Source organism: Aegilops tauschii, chromosome 5 (genome assembly GCF_002575655.3).
Source record: "Aegilops tauschii subsp. strangulata cultivar AL8/78 chromosome 5, Aet v6.0, whole genome shotgun sequence".
Taxonomy (NCBI): domain Eukaryota; kingdom Viridiplantae; phylum Streptophyta; class Magnoliopsida; order Poales; family Poaceae; genus Aegilops; species Aegilops tauschii.
The window spans coordinates 204175474-204200863 of record NC_053039.3 but is presented as its reverse complement, the minus strand read 5'-3'; the positions used below and the strand labels follow the sequence as shown (position 1 = coordinate 204200863).

The 25390-nt window shown below is 42.9% G+C and overlaps 1 protein-coding gene across 1 annotated transcript; it reads right to left on the bottom strand.

Annotated features, from left to right (window-relative positions):
- Positions 1 to 16: 16 nt before the first annotated feature.
- On the bottom strand, positions 17 to 25045 carry LOC109753889 (dynamin-like protein ARC5). The gene is made up of 17 exons (XM_020312809.4): positions 24595 to 25045; positions 22687 to 22851; positions 22421 to 22543; positions 8633 to 8854; positions 7615 to 7748; positions 7426 to 7518; positions 6837 to 6900; positions 6511 to 6559; positions 6336 to 6418; positions 2472 to 2629; positions 2331 to 2391; positions 1907 to 1969; positions 1725 to 1825; positions 1041 to 1098; positions 630 to 962; positions 370 to 534; positions 17 to 266 (listed from the first exon to the last, which is right to left on the bottom strand). Exons 1-17 carry the CDS (start codon positions 24967 to 24969, stop codon positions 192 to 194), a joined length of 2322 nt encoding a protein of 773 aa, XP_020168398.1. The 5' UTR covers positions 24970 to 25045; the 3' UTR covers positions 17 to 191.
- Positions 25046 to 25390: the final 345 nt, after the last annotated feature.

Here is a 25390-nt window from a genome sequence, read left to right as displayed (position 1 = left end):
TCTGAAGCTTACACCATTTGCAAGGCACAGTTTTTATGGAATGATTGAACCACGATTGCACACGTTGACAAGTAGAGCATATCAAGGAAATGATGATTCATATTTACGCCTGAATACAGGACCGGTAGCAAGTCGCACAAGGTGGATTATTATTGTTTTATTTGCAACACGGAAATACTCTACCTCCCTACCTAGGCCTGTTGTCTAACCTGGAGAGAATTGAGCTTCTTATTTATTTCTGTGAATTTCTCTTTTAAACGCTTCATCTGAATTCAAGAGCAAAATGTTAGGTTGGAGACTGATAATTAAGGTAGTTATATGGTACTGTAACTGACTAATTAAAATAAAATGGTTTCAGAGACTATCTACCTGCTTCAATTCGATTTCCAGCTCTCGCTTCTTCTGCCCAAGTGAGTGGCGCAGCTCGGTGACGCTGAAGATGCTGTCAAGATCGTCTTCAAACGCTGATTCAAGGTCTTCTCGTAGAAGAGCCGCTAATTTGTCAACAATTGGCATCAGGAGGAAGCAATTGAACTGCGAGCGATTGCATAATGAATGAGCCAAAGCATTAACAACATAAGCAGAAATATCTACATGGCTACAAAGTGCAAGGTTTACTGCATCCAGACCTTTAGTTCTGTAGTGACAAGAAAATGCTCTTTGATCCCATGAAAAATCTGGTGAACCAGTGCATACACAAGACGCTCAGATGAGGGCGCCAGCCTTCGGTTCCACAGCGTATTGTCCAAGAGATCCACCAGTCTCGTTTCTGACACACCACCGGATGGATTTGAGTCTGAAGTATGACTAGATTTCAGCTCTCCCTTTGGTCTATCCTGCTTACTGTCATTCAAACCAGTGGATTGCTCATGCAGCCCAGCTGAGTGGGCAGTATGTGTGTTAGCACATAATTGCTCCGGTGCAACAAACGAATCCAGAAAATGTCGCAATCCGGCACGGTTCTGTATCCAATGTAGCATATATCATTAGGCAGACTGATAAAAAATATTTAGTTTTAATTACCAAGTAAATAAATATACCTTGTTGTGAAGGGACCAAGTAACATAACGAGTGGTGCTCTCCAAATCTTCCATACATCTGCATTACATATTTGAACACGAAAAAACTAGGTCAACAGATAAAAACAACACATGAGAATGCATCTGTGGAACCACAAAGCATGTGAGACAAAAGTCTGACATCAGTGGTTGCAATATATGCTATGGAATACACTGAATATAACGCCCAGACATCAAAAGGAGGCAATTGATGTGGTGTGGGTATGGTTTGCTACATAAAAAGGAGGACATCCAACAAGATCAGTGAATAAATTTCTGAAAAGGAAGCATGGAGAAAATAACCAGTTGGCAAAGGATTCAGGCATTCTAGTGGCTGCCAAGTGCCAGCATTACTACTACCGCATGCTTGATAACAATAGGAAGCATTGTTGAAGGAAATGTACATTAATGTCATAAATTGGTGTAACTACTAAGTTAGACAACAACTTTAACGTCTCCTAGATAGAGTCACAGATGTTTAGTTTAACAACATGACGTTAATATGATGCCTGTAGACAAGAAGAAATGTTAGAACATATATTTAATTTGAACAAGCCTCAAGGAGTTAGTTGCAACTGAGTTTGCAATATAATGTGACTAGAGCGCACACAACCAATAAACTGAAAGATAATAATGTAAAGGTGTTAGAATTGAGAACACCATCACCTTTCACGGCAAGATTGCTCGGTAGATTCAGCAAACCTGTTGAAAGCAGCTTGGACACGCTTCACAAGTACATCATGGCTGCTAAAGTGCTCACCATCCTTCTGTTGGAGTTCTACCAGAGCATTAGTAATGGAAAAAACAAAAATACATGAATTAAATAAACCGTGGATAGAGATTAGTACCTCCAGCAGAAAAACAGATATCGGACTCAGTCTTTTCAGTATGTACAACAGCCTAAAACTCAACTGCACGAGACAAAAGAGAAGATTTATTTTAATTGAAGGAACATATTAATCAGAGGAAAGCCCAACCTTATCCAACCACAGGGAATTTCAACTACTTTCTATAATTATGTTCACTTTCATTTGATTTCAAATGATTTATACGGAAATATTTTTCACATGTTAGCCTCAGTCCAGAACAGAACGAAGCACCGAGCATGGAAAACATGATCGATGATTTCGTTGAAACCATAATCACACAAATAATATGCAAGAGCTGCAGTGTGACTGTACAAGTATGGAATGGGCAGCCATGAATAAAGGTGAAGAGGGGCATCTATGCATAGTTTATTGATATGCCCACAGTTTAGGCGAGCTCACCAACCTGATGAAGGAAAGGCTCAAATGTGTCGCATGCTTTTGCCACAGCAATTACACAAGCAGTCCTAGCAAAACAATATCAAAAGTGAACAAATATATTATATAAGTACAACAGAAGGATTTCTAACGTGTGGAAAGAGAATACCTGGAGTAATTCGTCCCATCATGAATATCTTCAACACCACAGGCGTTGACTATTTCCTCCCTAGTAATCGGGGGGCACTTGATACTTCCAACAACCAGACGAAATTCAGCCATTGCCCGATGGTATTGTGCACCACCGTAAAGACGCATTCCAGCATTCTGAGAACCAAAACATAGTATGCATTTGCATTACAAAAATACATATCAAAGACTCCAGTAGTTATAAGAGCACAGTCATGGTATATAGGTATACATTACATGAAGGGCTGAGCTTGAGCTTTCAAGGCAAAATGGTTTCCTTTTCTCCACGAGAATTTTTTGGGGGATTAAAGGGTTGGAAAGAAGTTATGAAGTCAAGCGAGTCCACAGCAACCCCCCGGTAAACAAATAATCTATTTAACCTCCTAAAATGGACTCAATAACTATAGCTAAAAGGGGAATATAGGCCACTGAGACTGAATGAGTCAGCTTGCTCCCCACTGAATGAATTCCAACCCACACATGAGAAGAACATCATCCCAGCCTCGAGTAGCGGCGAATACCAGGAGGATGGTGGGAGGGGCTTGGAGGTTCAGAAGCGATGAAACTTGAGAGGGGGGAGGAAGGGTGCGGCATGGTTTATGGCTGCTGACTCAGTCAAGTTGGGGTTGGGAGATAGAGCGGGAGGAGAGGAAGAATGATGCGTAGCATCCCATGGACACCACCATGAACCCATCATCCAACCCTCAAGCTCCAAGTGGTCCAATGACAAGGGCTCGTGCACGCGCTATCGACACCGAGGTGACTGACTTCCTACATGAGCTTCCTATACTTGCATGTGAGACATGGTTACTACCTCACTCCGGAACCTTATACATACTTAGGTGTGATGGAAACAAGCCTGGAGAAGTGAGGAACGAAGGCCAAGCCATGGAGGAGAAAAACAAGGACTCGAGAAGGAAGCAAGAAGTCCCCAAAGAGCTCATCCTGCTGAAAACTGTAAAGTCGGACAGTCCGACTTGATATCCGACTTGCAGGACCTCTCTGGACCACGTCGGATGAACCGGGCAAAATGTTGCACTTTTAGTCCGACATGTCGCATAGTCAGACTTGATGTCTGACTTTCCCGGGCTCTCTGGATTAGGTCAAATACTATGTCAGACATGGTGTCAGAAAATCCGACAAGTCAGACTATCCGACTTTGCCTGCAAGCACGAGATTCAGGCCCAGCCCATGTAACTCTCCCTTCTCCATCCCCTTCCGTTAGACTATATATATATATGCCGTACTCCCCTTCATTTCTAGGGTTAGCAAAGTTTAGACTAAATTCTCGAGAGAGCTTCGCTCATCTACCTCTTCTTTGGAGATCAAGACCTCCAATTTGGAGAAGAATCCTCTTGGATTATCAAGACCTCCATATCCTTCTGATTGGGGAAGAACTATTTCTCAAGACCTCCATATCCTTTGGATTGGGGAAGAACTATCTCTCAGGACCTCCATATCCTTTGGATTGGATAAGAACTATCTCTCAAGACCTCCAATTCCTCTTGGATTTGGGGACGAACTCCTACCCTAGTTATCTTTTACCTTGTTGACGTTTGGGCCTTGAGATGTATCCTTGTTTCTACTTGTGATTTGAGTACTTGTGTATGAATCCTTGTCGATGTGAGTGATTTCCTCTTGAGTGTTGTGCTTGATCATCGCGTTCTTCGTGTTTCACCTCAAATCCACCTCCAATCCGTGAAGATCGGGGCAATCCAATGGCTTCCTCCGTATCATTTGGTATCATGAGCAAGGCCTCCACGAATTGGATCCCTCCCCCCTCATATTTCTAGCCTAATTTTGTTTTGTTCTTGCCAATCTCGAAAAATCCCCACATAAATAGCCTCGCTCGATTTCGAGATATTAGTTGTTTCTAGTGAGATTTTGTTGGATCTGATACATGGATCTGGTGAGTCGATCTACCTTTGATTTGCGTCCACTTGGCCAATTTGTCCCTAATTTTTCTTTTCCCTACCTCCAATTTTGAGTTCTCTCTCGAGTAGACCCACAGCTGCCTGGGCAAAGTCAGACTACTGTGTATCCAACTTTGTCCAACAGCCCACATCTCCGGCATCTTCGCCAGCTTTGACCTAGGACTTCATCGACAAGATCGACAAGTACCACTACACCGCCTTCATCGACCAACAAGCTTGCCTTCGATGAGGATCCATCCATCCTTTTGACACTGACACCGGAAGCAAGGCTGGCCCTTCTAATTGTGTGAAGGTAGAGGTGTCGACCAAGTATACCATTCCCTCACACAAACTTTACCTTCATTGCCATTACCCTTGTGAGCCATCCATTCCTTTGCGAAAACCTTGATCCTACCGAGACTAGTTCATCAAGTATTGTCGGGCATCAATCACTTGTCCTCCTTAGTCACTGTCGATCTCATTGATCTTTCGGTACCTTGTGAGGTCTGTTTTGGATCCTCACATTATCTTGATAGCTATACTCTCGTGATTTTGATCTTGGCTCAAAGAGAAAAGGCAAAAGGAAGAAAAAGAAACATCAAATAAATTGTTCGCAAAAAGGTGCAAAGAGCAAAGAAATACGAGTGCCAAGGATACTTATAGGGAAACGGCAAGCTTAGATAGTAGTAGAGTGGTAGTCAAGTGATCGAATCCTTGCCCTCTACGTGCAATTGAGCAAGTCTCCCCTCGAGTTTGTGCAACATGAGCTTAGTCTTCGCTAGGCCAATACTGTATGCAAGCCCCATCATCTTTGCGTGTGCACTCTTTTTGTTCTTTTTGCCTCTCTATCCTTACAATTGAGATCGCTTGCATAGCATTTTGAGTTCATTGTGGTTCACTTCCAACTTCTACAAAATCTTGAACTTCCAACTTGCTTGACTTCGTGCCACCAATCCCTGCCAAGCTCCCCTATAAACCTTTGTGTGTAGGTGTGAGATTGGTCAAGGCTAGATACCAAGTTATTCACTTTGCATTGACATGTGTGACATCATGTGATCCTTCACCAACATCAAAAGGAGGTGACTTTGGTATTGTTCATCTCCATTCCTACTCACACTTTGCCGAGTAAGATGGATAGGGAAGGTACTTCTTGTCCAGTTTTCGACGACTAAGAGGGCCCACACGACTTCCTCACCAAGTCTCACCACTTCAGACTCCAGAGAGTTACAAACGATGCAAATATCATCTTAAATGAGCGCATCGAGAACCTCTCCGCTGACATGCGCCAATCCGATGTCCGCATGAGGGACTACCTCGTCGCCGAGATGGACGTGCAAATGGACCGCATTCAAGAAATGTTCAACAATCGCAAATTGTCTTCATCTTCAAGACGGCACTCAAGTGCAAGTACCTCCAGGATGCCATCCGGGCGCAAGTACCACCGCTCTCGACGACATCACCACCATCAAGAACACGAGCATCAAGGGCCGCCACAAACTCATAGTGGCAATGGCCTTCAAAACCGCATTCTTGACCGTGAGCATCGAGAACAACAAACACAAGAACATGAATCGCCGTCAAGAGCCGGATAGCCAAGAAGAAGCTCGCCGTCAAGAGCAAGCAAATCAAACACATGAATCCCTCTGTGTACAACTACACCTTTATGAAGAACATGCCAGGAAAGCACGAATGGCAAGACAAGAAGACGAGCCTCGCATGGAACACGTCATGAAATGTGCCGGATAGCAAATGCACCTCGCATTACTCGCCAAGAACAAGATGAAGAGCGAGTCGCCAACCGACACCCTCCAGGAGAAGAACAAAAGCGACTCCGCAACAATCAAGAGGGTGAAGAACGCTTCAGTAAGCTCAAGTGACACTTATTTTGGGACGGAGGGAGTATATAGCAAACAGACTGGAAAAGAACTTACAGCCATCATCTTGTTTGGGAGCTGGAAATTCTCGCTTCCAGTAAATGTTCCTCCATTGATCCTCTCATTAATTAAAGTTTCTCCTAAAGGCCCAAGAGTTCCGAGAAATTGTTAGCACAACACAGTTAACAAGAAGCTATCTTTCAAAATGAACCGGAGGAGATAAAACACTCACCAAACTTATCAGGAGGTGCCACCACCATGCCTTTCAGTAGCAAAGATAACTGAAACACGAGATAGTAAACAAATCTTCAGATTTATATCAAGCTTTTTTTCCTGGGTACTAGATTCAGTGAAAAGATCAGCAATATATGTCTCATTCACATACAATGAAGAAAAGGTTTTGCACCATTACATTAATTAAAATATGCTGCAACCTAGAAGTATAGCCATATATTTAAAATAACATTTTAAAGATTATTTGTTGTCCTTGTAATACATGAAAAATGCTTCATTTAAATAATGTAAGACACTGTCGGAATCTAGCTAGAGTAGTAGCACCTTTGTCAAAAATGAATCATGGAACAGGCGAGCTTTCTCCTTTAGTTTTGCTTCGTCCAAATCACTGTCCAGATACAGAATGCCATTAGCAGGATAGCAGGCTTCTTCAATGAAAAGCTTGGCTACAAAGCACATGAGGACAGAACGAACAGACCGCCTTAGCTTTCTTTCTTCACAAACTTAGTACTTCAGATAACCTGTTCTGCTATATGGAAGTGAGACTAGAACATAGTTTTTGTTCCTCTTTTCTTTACTAACAGTATAAACATACTCCAAGACAGATGAATTTATCACTTTCAGGAAAAATTGGAGGCATTACACTGAATTGCTGGTGCAGCAGATGTGCATACAAAGCTGGCTTGCGATTATCAGAGAAGAAAAAAATTCTTTTCAAAAGTGCAGAGGAAAATAGTTCATTCACCAACTCATCCAAATAGTTGTATAAGATAAGCTTCGAACTCCAACAGGGTAGCATTGTACTCTAGGAAATGGATCACAAGTGGTGTTAGGGAAAATAAATCTAGATTATAGGACCACTCAAGTGCACTAAACTATATATATACTTGCTGACAATCAAGTAAGTTATCACCTGATTTCTTGTGTGACTTTGCGCAACTTCCTCGATGCAGCGCGATGTTCCTTCTCAAGAAGTGGAATAATCGACGGAACACTCTCGATGTACCTTGTTCATATTAATTTGAATGAATCCACAGATACAAAGAATGATGAAAAACTATATGCTCTGGCCTCTGGCTCTGCAAATAATATACAAGAATACCTGTTCTGCAGCAATTCTTCCAAAAATAATCTTAAGTTACTCACTCCTATCCTGTTCTTCTCCTCCCTTGTAAGTGACCTTCCTAGCTTGTCTTCAAGAGATGTAACATCATCCAATTCTCTCAGTGAGATCGCCTGCAGAACATAGAAAAACATTAGATGCCTTTCAAGGATCCAGTAACACAAAAGGTTCTTGATAACTACAGTACGGATAGGAGAAAAGGCAAACCATAATTGGCTAACTGACAGAGAATAACCCTGGCAAGGAGGTGCTCCTTAACATGGACATTTAGTGTTCTATAAAGCAGCTCTCTTTTTGCTGCTAGGTTGCAACATTTCATTTGTTCTTACTTGGCACTAATCAATGACCCGATAGTGGTGTAACTCACCACAGCCAGATCCTGAGCACAATTTATCTACGTTCTGCAGTAGAATCCTATTCATTTTTTGAACCTGTTCATTAGTGATACTCCCAAGACATCTTGATCACAGAGAAGTATACAGAAAAATGGAGGCGTACTTTAAGAAGGCACTTTATGGTTTTTGGGAAGTTTAAACAACCATGTATTATAATATTTAAATGGAAGCTATCTAAATTATTGGAACCAATAAACAGACAGGTAACTCACAACTTTTACCTATAACTTAACTCCTTGTTAACATTTCAGAAACTAAAGTTCCCTCTGACATGATTCTACATATTTCTACTGTGTGACATCCTTTTTTTCTGAGAGAGAGAGAGAGAGAGAGAGAGAGATCCTATGGAAGGGAATAATGCATATGGACGAGTGAGACATTTCCAGCATGATCCTCGTCCAGTTGACTGTGTAGAAGAAGATTTTATTCACACGAAAAAGGGTGGGATCTGATGACCAGTTGGCCTTCACATACATATGAAGAAAATTCACAGGCAACTTAAACTAGAACACAAACATACCAGCAAGGACAAGCTCACAGAAAACTCAAAGTTCACAGAAGGGAGAACAGCAAGCTCTAAAGAGATGGAATAGTGGCATTACCTTCTTAAACTCTTCATTTGATCTGAAGACAGCTTCATGGCAAGAACCAACTCTCCCAGAAGGCACTGATGTGAAAAAGGGAGAATCTCCCAATAAGGAACCATCTAGAACACAAGTTGGTGGGTGAAGAAACACTTCAACATCAGAGGCACGTGCGAATTGTGGAATTTTCGTGTCAAGTTTTGTGGAGACTAGAACAGTCCTTGCAAGATCAGGATCAACCTGCAGTATCAAAACGGGAACACAATTTAGCTGAAAGGCAGCACCTCCTCACTTAATGAAGGATTATGTTAACTGAATTGTCTGGTTGAAAATTAGAATTTGGGACAGTCAGTGCATTTTTTTTATTTAAACATAGCTGCCCAGTAAAAGAGTTGAAACTTGGTAAAAGCTCCAGGAGTTGTGTAGTAAAATCCACCTTCATGAGACTGCAAGAGTAACGGTAAGTGCATGTGGTTACTTGAGAGCACTGAAATATTTTTATGTTCTGCTAAAGACTAGTAATAAGGTTAGATGGCCCCATAGAAAGTTCTGGTTTATTAAAGTGCCTCTGAAGACTATAGTCTTGTATGGTTAGCTTTTAGAGATAGCGTCCTCACTAAGGATAACTTTTTAAAGAGGTTGGACAGTAGCCCTAAGTTTATGTTTTGTATTCACATGAAATACTAGATCATATGTCAAATTATTTTTTGAATGTGCAATAGCTAAGTATACTTGCAGTGTAGTTGGCTGTCACAGCTCTAGCCTATGGTAATTTAATAGATGCATTAGAGAGCATTGCATGCCATCATGTTTAAATTTTCCTTTAATTGGAAAAATGGGACTAATTCAGAATCACATGATTTAAAGAGTTAAACCCTAAAAACTGCTCATCGTTACAAAATGCCCTTCCAAAAACCCTAAGATTTAGGCATGAGTCCATATGTGTCATGTGGACCCCACCCTAAATTTATAAGGTTTGGAAAGGGAATGTTTGGGGGAATTTTGAATTAAATCATAATCTAATTTAATTAGGTTTATTTTTTAGAAATAGAAATACAAACCTAAAAATCCTGAAATTGTTTATATGCGATTGGAAGGATCCAAAGATGTCACATAAATAGTTTCATAAAATTTGGTACTCTTTTGGATTCCCAATATTTTGCAGAACAGTAGCAAATAAAAGAAAAGAAAGAACAAACTAAACAAAGAGCATTTTAGCTATGGCCAGCACTGTGCAAGTGAGCCCAGCCCAGCCCACAGGGGCACAGGCGTCTTCTACCTCCAGCCAGACCTCCAGCCAGCGCGACAGGCACCTGCGTAGGACCACGCTGAGCTAACCTGGCCAGCTGCGCGATCCTCGCGCCCCTAGCTTCCCATCGACTTCCTCTGATGTTTCCTGGAGCTGGTGGTCACCCTCCCTTCCCCTAGCTCCCTCCTTGCAGCCTGTCCAGAGCACAGCCGTCGCCGCTGTGCTTCGCCCGCAAGCCAACGGCCTCCCCCCAACGAGCCATGGTGTCCTCAAGCTTTGCCTCATCGCACTCTAGCTCCCCGAGAAAGTAATCGCCCGAAGACAAACAGAATGGAGCGATCCATCGCCAGCTTCCTCCTCTGCACCGCCGTCCACCAAAGCCCGGTTCACCGCCTACCAACCGCCCCCGGCCCTGCCAACAATGCCAACGTCCCAGCAATGAGACCCTCTTTCCCATATGTTCCCGAGCACTCATGCAAGCTCTAGGTGGCACCCCGCCGTGGACTCGCTGTTGCCGCCGCATGTTGCGTCGTCACTCTTGTCCACCCCCAGCCGAACCGAGCACGCCACATGCTCCTGGAGCTCCGGGGTGTCCCTTGGGACCCTTAGTTATCTTGGACGCGTCCCTTCCCATGCTCGTCGACCCCAACGACTCCGGCTGCCCCAGACCTCCTGTTGGTTGCACTAGGAGCGTAAGGGCTAACCACCCAGAACCTTGGCCAGCCTCCCCATGGCCTTCCGGCAGGACACCGCCGCGATTTATGGTCGCCGGCGGCTAATTCCTGCGAAGTTGACGTGGCAGGTTTAGCTTAGGACTAATCAAGTTTAGCTCGGTCACTGACGTGTGGGCCCCCACTGGTTAATTAACACTAACTTAGCTTATGTTAATTTAACCCTAACTTCCATGGGACCGAACTGACGTAGGCGTTGACTGGCCCCTGGTCAGCGACTACGGCTAGTCAAGTAGTGAGTGGCAAAAGTATTTCTGGGAATATTGAATTTCATAAATGCTTTTATGATTTCCAGAATATGCTTTAAACTTTGGAAATTCATAGAAAATTCATCCTAGCTCAGAAATATGTACAATGTGTCAAAAATTTCAGAAAAATGCACTCTATTTGTTTATGCCACATTCATGCATGTATGAGCGACCTAAAATTTCTGTTTAGGGCAAACAAGAATAATCTCTTACCTTTATTTATTTGGAGTTTAGGAAATACTATAAATAGATCATTTCCACTTCAATTAAATTGCTTGATGATGCATTACATCAACTCAGATCCATTTTATGCCATGACATGCATCCATGGAGTGAGCATTGCAATGTATTGATTTTCGTCCTTTGCTTTCTGGTGTTTACTTCTTCTCGATAGATCCATTGTTGGACGTAGGTTCCGACGACACCGAAGAGCAGAATCCATCTACTGAGCTTCTAGGCAAGCAAACCCCCTTGAACACGTTGATAAATCCTACTCTTGAAACTTACATTCTTGTTCCACCACATTGGGGTTTATCATTTCAATTGCCTTCATTTTCAATAGCTAGAACCTATCCTTTGCATGACCTATCCTTGTAACCTTACATGGCTTAATCTTGATCCTAGCATGATTAGGAGTTGCTTGATACTCATAAGACGGCCCTACTCCATGTCGTGATTAGCCATGCTTAGAGTTTTGCAAGTCTTGATCCATCATGGGCGATGAATCGGATGTGGTGGTGATCGTGTTCATGATATGATTGGGGAATAACTGTGAATATGACTAAAGGTGAAGATGAGAGGCCATATTGGAGAACATGGTGGGTTGTCTCATTTACGCCGCTCTTAGGACTCGAGTTCTCACTTCTTTGATCCAAGACAGTGTACTACCACACGAGGGCAAATGGACCCCCTCTCGACCTATTAACTTGCCTCAGACTGGTCCAGGAGTCGAGCCTAGTTTAGGCTTTCCATTTGACATCGTATGTGGAGAAGGTGTGGCATATCTTGTTAGTGATGAGGACATCAATACCATTGTTACACCCACAGCCCCTGCTGTTACATATACTGGACCAATTACTAGAGCTCGCGCACGCCAATTAAATTACCAGGTACTTTCGTTTCTTGGTAATGATTCTAATGTTCATGAGAATATGATACTGCCTAAATTGGATACATTTGTTTTGCTTACAAATGAAGGGCCTAGCTTGGAGAAGGATGAACATTGGAGCAAGAACAAGCATGGAGTTGATGGCATGCGCAAAGGGAACAAGAACAGAGTTACAAGTGATGATTTCAGGACTTTTAAGCCACCATAAGGAGTGCATGAAGCCTTGGACGAAATATACAAGATGCCACTTCATAAATTTCGTCCAGAGACTATTTTAGGTGCTGCGTCACCTTATTATTGGGCCAGGCCCATGTAATTTCGAAATACATAAGTATAGGCTGTTTTTAGAGTCCATATGTGTGGGGCAACAAGAGATAGGGTTGGTTTCGGACCCCTTCCCCCAAGGGCCACGAAATTTCCCCCTCTTCCTCCATATATACAGCCCTTAGGGCACCGTTTAGACTTTGGGTTTTGTTTAGATTAAAAGTTCGCCATAGCTGCAACTTCGCGTACTTCGTTTGTGTTCAACGACCAGACAAAGGCGTCACAGAACCCCACTTTCATTAATAAAGCTTTCCTCTTATATTCGCAATAGCCAGATTGCAATCTTAGTTTCTTGCTTGTTCTTCATTTGCATGCAGGAAACAGACCCTCGTGGTCAGGTTGATCATGCTCCGGCGTGGTCAATAACCTCTCGGAGTTGGTTTAGCGATTGCTAAGGCGCGACGTCCTCGCATATTCGTAGTCGGATCGTCAAAGTCGACTTCCTTCAAAACGATAGCCACCATCTCATCGAAAGACGGGACACCTTTGCCTCTATCAAGTGGTATCAGATTTCCAGGTTGCTCGGTGAGATTTTACAGTTTTTCGTAGTTTAGATCGAGTCTGTTCTTCATACCTATAGTCCACAAAAAAGCCAAAAAAGAATTAGGGTTAGTTCATCCTATCTGAACCAGTCTGAGCCTTTGCATAGTCTTTTCAGTATTTTGCTTTGTTGAATTTGCGGTTGCATCGTCGTGTCAAGTTGCTGGTCTTAGCGTCTAGTCTTTTAGAGTTTCAAGTTCTGGTCATAAGTTGTCACGCCGCCGCCGCACCATCATCATCGCCCCTGCCACCACCGCTCCGAATCCGTATCCATATACCACCACCGATCCATATCCATATACTACCACCGCTGCCATATACCACCACCGCTGCCATATACCACCACCATATATCCACCACCAATCTGAGTTCCTTTCATAGTAGGTTTGTTTTCGAGATCCATCTAAATTCCGATTCGTGTTTCCTTGCCTGAGTAGGTCTCAAAAAAAAAAGTCTGGAGACCCCCGGGCAGTTTTTAGGCCAAAATGTCGGCGACCAATTTTTTTTTCCCTATCCTATTTTTAGGCTTTTCTGAGTCTTTTGAGACACACGCCATCATAGTGATTTTTTGTCGCACTTTTTTGTCGTCGCTGCCCTGATTTTCGGAAGAAAAAAAATAGTCAAAAAAAATTCGTGCCCATCCTGTCATTTTGACCTGGGAAGAGTTTTGAGACACTCGCCATTATAGTGATTTTTCGCAAAAAAAAAGAGCGCCAAAAGAAATTCAGAGTGTGCTTTTCCCTTGTTTACGTGCAGCGCCATGATTTTGTTAGTGTTCTAGGCTCGCGTCTCTAGCACGGTCTAGCCTAAGACCAGCACAGTACCGTCGTTGAGCGTTTCTTCAACTTTGCATATCTGAATTGATTATTGCTGACCCTTTTTGCTACCATATTATAAGCCTTCCCAGCTCCACATACATCTACATCGTGCGTTTGACTTCTCCTGGTAATCGCTCTATCCAAGCTTTGAGAGTTTTGACTACATCGGTTGCCGATCACCGCCTGCTGCTGGGTAAGAACTCGTAAGAATTTGAGATTTGCTTGCCGGATTTGTGACACCCACCACCACCACCACTAGTTAGTAGTCTGTAGGATCATATTCTTGTGTGTTTCTATTGCTGCTAACCATGCCAGGATCACAAGCCGACGAGATTGACTGGGAGAACTTAACGAACAAGGAGTTTCATGATAAATTTCAGCAAATGATGACTGAACAGGTGCAAGATGTGCTGACCAATTTTGAAGAGGCCATGGATAAGATTACTGGCTTTGAGAAGACGTTCGAAACAAAGCTCGATAACAGATTTAATGAACTGCTTGCGCGCCTTCCACCACCGGCTGCACCTGCCGCACCTCTGCAACAACAACAACAACGACGACGACTACCTCCACGTCGCGAGACAGCCCTCCGCCGAGCGAGCCGTGTCCTTCTTCAGCCTGGCCAACCTGTTAGTGTTGCTGTTGATACTTCTGTGGCTCCTGCTGCTGATGGGGAGGAGGATGATTATGCGGGAGATTACGAAGATGACGTTGATCAAAATCAGAACTACGTGCAACCACCAGCACCCGGTCGTCCACATGCAAATAATCGCAATGGTAGGGCTGCATTACCAGCTCAGGTACGAGATCATGACCATCTTCCTAAACTGAATTTGAATATTCCACCATTTGAGGGTAGATATGTTCCTGATATATATCTTACTTGGGAGTTAGAAACCGAACAACGTTTTACATGTTTAGAATATCCCGAGGAGACGTGTTGCTGCTGCACTTTGTGCTTTCACTAGTTTTGCTTGTGTGTGGTGGTCTGAACATCGTAGATTATATCCGAATAATATTCCAATTACTTGGGCTGCTTTGAAAACTGCTATGCGTACTCGTTGGGTTCCACCATATTATCAACGTGAATTACTTCAAAAATTGCAGCGTTTAAGACAAGGAAAAAATTCTGTAGAGGAATATTATCAGGAATTACAAACTGGCATGATTAGATGTGGTATTGTTGAGGATAATGAAGCTATGCTTGCACGTTTTATGGATGGATTAAATAGAGAGATTCAGACCATTCTAGAGTATAAGGAGTATAATAATATCACTCGTTTATTCCATCTTGCTTGTAAAGCTGAGTGCAGGATCGACAGGCATTGGCGCGAACTAACTTTTCTGCAGGTCGACCTTCATCATGGACACCACGTGCATCCTCTACTTCCACTACACCATCACCTCCATCAGGTGCCACCTCCAACCATGATACAAGAAAGCAGGCACAACCACCACTATCTGCCAAGAGCACACCTGCCGGGCCTGCACAAAGCTTTTCTTCTTCCATGGCATCAACAGGGCACACAAGTGATATTATTTGTCGTCGTTGTAAGGAAAGAGGTCATTATGCGAGAGAATGCAAATCTCAGCGTGTGATGATTGCTACTGAGGATGGTGGGTATGAGTCAGCTAGTGACTATGATGAGAAGACTTTGGCTCTTATTACACATGAAGAACACGGTGAAGATGATTCTGATCATAAGACGCAATACATGGCTCCTGAAGATGCTGACAGGTATGAATGTTTGGTTGCTCAACGTGTTTTGAGTGTGCAGGTTACACAAGCTGAGCAAAATCAGAGACATAATTTGTTCCATACAGAGGGAGTTGTGAAGGAACGTTCTATTCGCGTCATCATAGATGGAGGGAGCTGCAACAACTTGGCTAGCATGGAGATGGTGGAGAAGCTATCTCTCACCACAAGACCACATCCACATCCTTACTACATCCAATGGTTCAACAACAGCGGCAAGGTTAAGGTAACACGTACTGTTCGTGTGCATTTTAGTATCTCTACATATGCTGATTATGTTGATTGTGATGTGGTACCTATGCAAGCATATTCCTTATTACTTGGTAGACCATGGCAATTTGATAAAAATTCTGTACACCATGGTAGAAACAATCAGTATACTCTTGTTCATAAGGATAAAAATATTACTTTGATTTCTATGACTCCTAATTCCATTTTGAAAGATGATATTAATAGAGCTAATAAAGCAAAACAGGAGAAAAATAAGAGTGAAAATCAGATTGTGGCAAAAGAATTTGAGCAACAGATGAAGCCTAATAATAAACCATCTAGTGTTGCTTCTGAAATTAAATTGAAAAGTGCATGTTTACTTGCCACCAAATCTGATATTGATGAGCTAGATTTCAGTAAATCTGTTTGCTATGCTTTTGTGTGCAAAGAGGCATTATTTTCATTCGAGGACGTGCCTTCCTCTTTGCCCCCTGCTGTCACTAACATTTTGCAGGAGTTCGCTGACGTCTTCCCACAAGACGTGCCACCGGGATTACCACCTATTCGAGGGATTGAGTATCAAATTGACTTAATTCCCGGTGCATCGCTACCCAACCGTGCACCATACCGTACCAATCCAGAGGAGATTATGCGTCAAGTACAGGAGCTGCTCGACAAAGGTTATATACGCGAATCTCTTAGTCCTTGTGTTGTTCCTATTATACTAGTGCCTAAAAAGGATGGTACGTCGCGTATGTGTGTTGACTGTAGAGGCATTAATAATATTACTATTCGTTATCGTCATCCTATTCCTAGGCTAGATGATATGCTTGATGAATTGAGTGGCTCTACAATATTCTCCAAAGTTGGTTTGCGTAGTGGATACCATCAAATTCGTATGAAATTGGGAGATGAATGGAAAACAACATTTAAAACTAAGTTTGGTTTATATGAGTGGTTAGTCATGCCTTTGGGGTTAACTAATGCACCTAGTACTTTCATGAGACTAATGAACGAAGTTTTACGTGCTTTCATTGGACGATTTGTGGTAGTCTATTTTGATGATATACTGATTTATAGCAAATCTTTGAAAGAACATTTGGAACACTTACGTGCTGTTTTTATTACTCTACGTGATGCACGTTTGTTTGGTAACCTTGGAAAGTGCACCTTTTGCACCGACCGAGTATCTTTTCTTGGCTATGTTGTTACTCCACAGGGAATTGAAGTTAATAAAGCCAAGATTGAAGCTATTGAGAGTTGGCCGCAGCCCAAAACGGTCACACAAGTGAGAAGTTTTCTTGGACTCGCTGGTTTCTATAGGCGTTTTGTGAGAGATTTTAGCACCATTGCTGCACCTCTCAACGAGCTTACAAAGAAGGATGTGCCTTTTGTTTGGGGTACCGCACAGGAAGAAGCCTTCACGGTATTGAAAGATAAGTTGACACATGCTCCTTTACTCCAACTTCCTAATTTTAATAAGACTTTTGAGCTTGAATGTGATGCTAGTGGAATTGGATTAGGAGGTGTGTTATTACAAGATGGCAAACCTGTTGCATACTTTTCTGAAAAATTGAGTGGGCCTAGTCTGAACTATTCTACTTATGATAAGGAATTATATACTCTTGTTCGGACCTTAGAAACATGGCGACATTATTTATGGCCCAAAGAGTTTGTTATACATTCTGATCATGAATCTTTGAAACACATTAAAAGTCAAGCAAAACTGAACCGTAGATATGCTAAATGGGTTGAATTCATTGAGACTTTCCCTTATGTCATTAAACACAAGAAGGGTAAAGAAAATGTTATTGCTGATGCATTGTCTCGTCGTTATACTATGCTTTCACAACTTGACTTTAAAATATTTGGTTTGGAGACCATCAAAGATCAATATATGCATGATGCTGAATTTAAAGATGTATTGCAGAATTGTAAAGAAGGTAGAACATGGAATAAGTTCGTCGTTAACGATGGTTTTGTGTTTCGTGCTAACAAGCTATGCATTCCAGCTAGCTCCGTTCGTCTTTTGTTGTTGCAGGAGGCGCATGAAGGAGGACTAATGGGACACTTTGGCGTGAAGAAGACGGATGACGTACTTGCTTACACATTTCTTTTGGCCAAAGATGAGACGGGATGTTGAGCGTTTTGTTGCTCGCTGCACTACATGTCAAAAAGCTAAGTCATGACTCAATCCTCATGGTTTATATATGCCTTTGCCTGTACCTAGTGTTCTTTGGGAGGATATATCTATGGACTTTGTTTTAGGTTCACCTCGAACAAAGAAGGGGAGGGATAGCATATTTGTTGTCGTGGATAGATTCTCAAAAATGGCACACTTTATACCATATCATAAAAGCGATGATGCTGTTAATGTTGCTGATTTGTTCTTTCGTGAAATTATTCGCTTGCATGGTGTGTCAAATACTATCGTTTCAGATCGTGATACTAAATTTCTTAGCCACTTTTGGAGATGTTTATGGGCTAAGTTCGGGACTAAACTGCTTTTTAGTACTACATGTCACCCCCAAACTGATGGACAAACTGAAGTAGTTAATAGAACATTGTCTACCATGCTTAGGGCTGTTTTGAAGAATAACAAGAAAATGTGGGAAGAATGCTTGCCTCATATTGAATTTGCTTATAATCGTTCGCTGCATTCTACTACTAAGATGTGCCCTTTTGAAATTGTGTATGGTTTCCTACCTCGTGCACCTATTGATTTGTTGCCTCTTCCATCTTCGGAGAAGGTTAATTTTGATGCTAAACAACGTGCTGAATTGATCTTAAAAATGCATGAGTTAACTAAGGAAAACATTGAGCGTATGAATGCTAAATATAAACTTGCTGGAGATAAGGGTAGAAAACATGTTGTGTTTGCACCTGGAGATCTTGTTTGGTTACATTTGCGTAAGGATAGATTTCCTAATTTGCGCAAATCAAAGCTAATGCCACGTGCTGATGATCCTTTTAAGGTGTTAGAGAAAATAAATGATAATGCATATAAACTTGAGCTACCTGCAGATTTTGGGGTTAGTCCCACTTTTAACATTGCAGATTTGAAGCCTTATTTGGGTGAGGAAGATGAGCTTCCGTCGAGGACGACTTCATTTCAAGAAGGGGAGGATGATGAGGACATCAATACCATTGTTACACCCACAGCCCCTACTGTTACATATACTGGACCAATTACTAGAGCTCGCGCACGCCAATTAAATTACCAGGTACTTTCGTTTCTTGGTAATGATTCTAATATTCATGAGAATATGATGCTGCCTAAATTGGATACATTTGTTTTGCTTACAAATGAAGGGCCTAGCTTGGAGAAGGATAAACGTTGAAGCAAGAACAAGCATGGAGTTGATGGCATGCGCAAGGGGAACAAGAACGAAGTTACAAGTGATGATTTCAGAACTTTGAAGCCACCATAAGGAGTGCATGAAGCCTTGGACGAAATATACAAGATGCCACTTCATAAATTTCGTCCAGAGGCTATTCTAGGTGTTGCGTCACCTTATTATTGGGCCAGGCCCATGTAATTTCGAAATACATAAGTATAGGCTGTTTTTAGAGTCTGTATGTGTGGGGAAACAAGAGATAGGGTTGGTTTCGGACCCCTTCCCCCAAGGGCCACGAAATTTCCCCCTCTTCCTCCATATATACAGCCTTTAGGGCGCCATTTAGACTTTGGGTTTTGTTTAGATTAAAAGTTCGTCATAGCTGCAACTTCGCGTACTTCGTTTGTGTTCAACGACCAGACAAAGGCGTCACAGAACCCCACTTTCATTAATAAAGCTTTTCTCTTATATTCGCAATAGCCAGATTGCAATCTTAGTTTCTTTCTTGTTCTTCGTTTGCATGCAGGAAACAGACCCTCGTGGTCAGGTTGATCGCGCTCCGGCGTGGTCAATAACCTCTCGGAGTTGGTTTAGCGATTGCTAAGGTGCGACGTCCTCGCACGTTCGTAGTCGGCTCGTCAAAGTCGACTTCCTTCAAAACGATAGCCACCATCTCATCGAAAGACGGGACACCTTTGCCTCTATCAGTTAGGATGTGGGCCGGCTTATCAAGTGAAGTACCATCTCGGCATGATGGGCTTGGGGATTGTGCCTCACAATGTTTGAGTCTGCATCAGAGATACTCGGCCGGACTCACGATTACGGGTCAGACCCTTATGAGTGACTCCCTGGACTAGAGTTGAGTGTAAGGTGAAAGTCGTGGTCGATAAGCCTCTTTCGGCATACAATGTGAAGTGTGCTAATATCAATGACATTAAGAGACGATTCGGACGTGTGGGCAAAGTTGTACACCCCTGCAGGGTTAAATCTATTCGATTATCCGTGTGTGTGGTTATGTGACTACCTGGTGAACTAAGCCTGATCATAGAACAACTTCAACAATTACGCTAAAATTGCCAAGATAAGTGTGAGTGCCTTGAATTGCTTCCTCGTGGGTGAGTCGAGGGAGGATTCATGGTAGTGTATTGATGTGGTGATTAAGCTTACAGTAGTTCCCAAGTCAAAGCTGGCATTCTGCAAACTAGTCCACTTACCTTTACCTCAATACAGATGCATAATTTAGCTAGTTCTGATGTAAGTCTTGTGGAGTACAACTATACTCACCCTTGCTTTAACTAACTTGTTGCAGAGGAGGCCAACGATCCATTGGTGGCTTCTACGTGGAGATCAATATCGACGAGTAGCTTTGAGGTCCCAAATGGCAGTCTGGTACCTTGGGAGGATCGTTGTATCTTATTTTACAACCTCTTAGGCTTTCATTAAACTTAGTCTATATCAGAGTATCAGACAATAATTTGCTTCCATTGATGCTTGTAGTGTGTTGGGTCATGTGACCTCTACTTGTAATAGCACTGCTATGTTTGCTCTTTAGAACCTTTGAATAGTATATCTGCATATGTTTTGAGTCATAGTTTATGTTGCGTTGCTTGTTGTTTCCACACACACGGCAAGCATGATGCGTGTATGTTTGTGTGTAGGGTCTTGGAATCTTTGATATACACTTGCTAGCAATTAGTCAACACAGGGTGAAGTGACTCATTTAAAGTGAGAGTTTGGGAGCTATATCACTCTACTCCAACCGCACATTCATTTACCGGTTGTGGCTGGCTACAGGTTGATGCTCCGGCTCAGTTAGATTGAGTATTGGTGTTCAGAACAAGTTCCAATGCAGGCTGGAACAGTTCAGATAGAGGCTGATATTGTCTGAACACTAATATATGGTATTCAGGACCAGATCCGATAAAGGCTGGAACAGTTCTGGTACAGGTTGTTATTGCCTGAGTACAATTCTCGGTTTCCTGTGTGATGCACTGAGGCTTGACTTCTATACCTTAGATCTCGGGTCCTGACATTGGCTGTGCTTTTGATATTACTCTCATGCCTAAGTTCTTTTTCACTTTATGTAATTGGGTGTAGAACTTCCCACTTCATCGTAAACAACTAGTTGCTTCAAGGGTAGCTTCTTAGGTATGATCAGTTTGGAAGACTAGGGCTGCTGCTTGTTTTCAGAAGATTTCGCCCACAGGATCCAAGTACTGTAATTTTTCAAATGGCTCGCTCATTGTCTTCTTGGGTTGGTCTTCACAAGAAAGGACTGCGAAGCAGGGTGGCCTCTGAGGTGCTCGGCCAGAGACAGGATGGTGTCCAATGGTTCTCAGGCTTGAGGATGGTTAAGAAGGTTCTGTGTTTCCGTCAGGGTGTTAGGGAGTACCAGACTTTTAGTTTGGTAGGGTGTCCTAGCACATTGCCCGTGAGTTGCTACGAAGAGAAGACGAGGATTTAGGCCACCAACTACAAATAGGGAGATCGTCGAAAGATAATGGTGTCACAGGACCGCTGACTCGCAATTGAAAAGAGAGCAAGATGCATGTCGCGAGGTGTTGAAGATTCTAAAGCGGCCATGGAAGGACCATTGAAAGATTTCAAAATCAGACACTATTTCGAGTTTTGAAATGCAGGAGAATGGGCATTAGGTAGGAGACATCACGAGAATAGTGATCTGGTAAGAAGCCAGGTCTATCGTGCGTCAAACTACATAATAATGTTATCTCCTTCTAATGCTATGGTACAAAATTTAGAGGGTTGGGCAGAGAAACTAAGATCAAGAGCATAGTTTTGGGCTGGAGTCTCATTTGTGTATTTGTTTATTTATGTCTTACAGAATTGCTGGTCTTACATGTGTGTAAAAGTGCATTTGTTTATTTGTGGCATGTGCCACATGTGAGTGAGAGTGCATTTATTTATTTATGTCTTCCCGGAGGTTGCTAGTCTCGTGTGTGAGCAATACATATACTCCCTCCGTCCCAAAATTCTTGTCTTAGATTTGTCTAGATACGGATGTATCTAATAATTTTGGGACGGAGGGAGTATTTATTTGTAAATGTTGCAAGGCTTAGTCCCACAAATGAGTAATAGTGGAATAAGAGGACGAGGAGTGAACTCAACTGACCACCAACTCCAAACTTTATAAGTAGGAAAGATTTCCGTATGAGAGGTAGAGCTGGTATTCCAGTTATCAAGTTTGTAAAGCTTAAGTCTGTACCTGCTGTTTGATGTTTCCTGGTTGTAGTACATATAGTTATCTATGATGCTAAGCTCGTAGGGTAGTAGAGTATGCTGGATAACAGGGCGTAGTTCCTTGTTATCCCTCATAACTATCCAGCCATTGTTGTCTTATCAGCTCAAGGAAATGAGGCTGGGAGCAATAAGCTCCTTCTTCAAAGAAAATGAGATACAGCTAGTGTGGATTCATCCAAGGATGTTGTACAGGACCTTTCCATGGAAAAGTTTCAAAATAACAAACCTGCATCACCACTCTCCTTGTAGTTGCATTGCTCCAATCACTACAATCTTCAAGGCACAGAATTATGGTTTCTTTATGCTGGATTTTCGCATGAACAAGGGCCTCAACAGCACAAGCCTGACTCTGCAGGTTGCAAGATTACCAACGAAGGTCACTTCGTAAATATTAGAGTGTCGAAGAGTCCAGACGATAGCAGTAAGTACAGTTTCTGTGGAAACAAAGGAACATAAAAGGCTACAACAAAATAGTGTTAACTGATAGAGTACCTGCAAAACTCGGTTTTTACGGCCAGGAGCTGCAAGAATGAGACCTGGAGTGTCAATAATGGTGAGATTGGGGCAATGTTTATATTCTATCCTTATTATAATTTCCTTCGCTGAAAATTGGGAAGGATCATTCTCCAGCCTCTTGTTTTCAGCTTCAATATATGCCTGAAAGTAGTTATTCTTATTAAATAATATTGGCATGCAGTGGTAGAGGGTCAGTGAATCAAGTAATCCGACAACAGTTCAGTCTTATCAATGTTTCAAGTTGACAATACCAACAAAGTGAAACTTGTTTTCTACAAAATTTAGTAATGCAATGCAAAAGGTACTGCATCCTTTGCTTGAGAACCATAGCAATTGGGTCACGCCATCTATCAGGTTGTTGCATAGACAGTACTTATTTTATACACCTCCCATTTATAGCAAGTCAACTAGTTCACATAGATTCAGTGTTCTAAATAAGACTGTTATGCCCTTTTCAAAGGCCTTTTACAAGGTAAAGGTACCTAACCTGCTATGATTATTAGCAGCTCGTGGTCTGCCTTCTTTAACGCGCGGGGGGTGGGCATTCAGAAACTTGCGGGATTTTCTCCTTCCAAAGGACGGCATCTTCCCGGCACATTTGCAGGAGGCGGTCCAAGCTCGACTGTTGCTCCTGGAACGCAACAGCATTTCGGTTCTTCCGTAGGTCCCAGAAGCAGACCAGAAGGAAAGCAGCACCCATCTTAGCTGAATGACCACGCGCGCGCGGGGGGGGGGGGGGGGGGGGGGGGGCGGGGGGGATGGAGGAAAATAACCTCCGACGCGCCGCCGGAAGTTCAGTGCAAACTCACAGTCCAACATGATGTGGTTTGCATCTTCCTGGACATGGCCGCAGATTGGGCAACACGGCCCATCAGCAATGAGGATTTCCTTCTTGAGCAGCTCAACATGGGTTTGGATGCGTGCACGGACTACCAACCACCCAGAGGCGGAGCTTCTTGGGAGCCAACCTGGGCCATGCCCACCCCCCCCCCCCCCCCCAGCTCATAGGAAAACATGTACATATGCCTTAATATTTGGCCTAATTTTCCACTAACATCAGCATAAAGAAATTATGTTTGCCCCCCTTCAGCCCCCCCCCCCCTGATTTCTTCTCAAGCTCCGCTACTGCAACCACCCAAAGAACTTCACCCGTAGGGGGGTAGGGGGGGGGGGGGGGGGGGGGGGGGGTTGAAGGCGACGTAGGGACGCTCAACCCCTCCAAAGCAGCAAAACCGGTACATCGCCACCACGCCTAGAGCCGTTTAAACATAACATCCTTTTACACATCTTTAGATGGCATACATTAAAGGCATCTGTGGTGAAAGACCAAAGGGGAAATATCAATGATAATTTGGATCATTATAACATACTACAAGATATACGAATACACCAATTAAGATGTTCATTTACCATTTAATAATTCTCATCATTCTGAATATATCATGGATTAGAAGATCAACAATGGCAGCATCAACTGTGAAGCATATGGCAAGTACAAACATATGACACTGGTAAAATCCTTTTTCTTTATGTATACAGGAAAAACGAATTTTGTGCTTATTTTGTTAGGGAAAACATATGTACAAATGTCTCTGAATATTTAGGGAAAACATATGTAAAAATATGTACACAAGATTACTTCCTTATAAAAGCCAAAATGTGGGATGACCATTCAGCAACCTTTTACCAATACTTAGATATTTGATTTATTTATTCATTTTTGCGAGGAGGAATTATTTAGGTCATTGATAGAATCTTCCAAGCAATAGTTTACGACACCAGCAATAGCGCAAACATATAACGGTGCGTTACAAAGACGCCGCCAGGATAGGTAGAAAAATGACACCGGCATATCAACAACCACATGTGGGCATCTGAACTTACCTGGATGTCGGCGAGCGGCATTGCGCGGTCAGCAGCCCCGGCGTCGTCCTCTGCGTCCCCCTCGCCCGAGCCGGCGAGGAGTCGGCAGTTAGGGGAGTGGCAGCGCGGGTTGAAGCGGAGATGGAGCGCGATGGGTCGACGGGTCTTGGTGCCGCCACCGACGTGGTTGAATTGGAACCCCATGAGTGCCTCGACCAGCGCGCTCTTCCCGTCCGTCTGGTGGCCGACCACCACCACCGCTGGTGCCGGCACCGCTGCGCCACCCAGCTCGGCCGCCAGACGCTGCAGCTCGTTGTACGCCTCATAGAGAAGCCCCCGCGCGCTCTCCTCCTCATCCTCACCCGGCGAGAGCAGCTCCGGCCGCGGCGTTGCCATTTATCAGAATGGTTTTCTGGGGGTTTTGCGTCGGGGAGGAGAGTGGGGAATGGCGAGGGGTTTGTGCGTTATCCTTTCTATAAGTAAGTAATTTTTATTTTTCAAAATATATATCAGAGGCTCAGAGTCAGAGCTTAGAGCGCAGATTCGGTACACGCACTTCCCGTAAGTTTACGTGCGCCCGTAAAAAAAATTACGGTACCACGAGCTCTCCGACAAAATAGATGTTAGATCCATCCTGTAAATGTTTTGCAGAACGCGTTTAATTTTGCATAGCTTTGTAAATTATAGATTTATGAACCGAATGAAATCATAATATAAATTAAACATATAAATATAAATAGTCCAAAAAGCAACAAAATACAACAACCGTTTTCATTACAACAAATGTTCAATTTTGAATAATTATTACGACACCAAA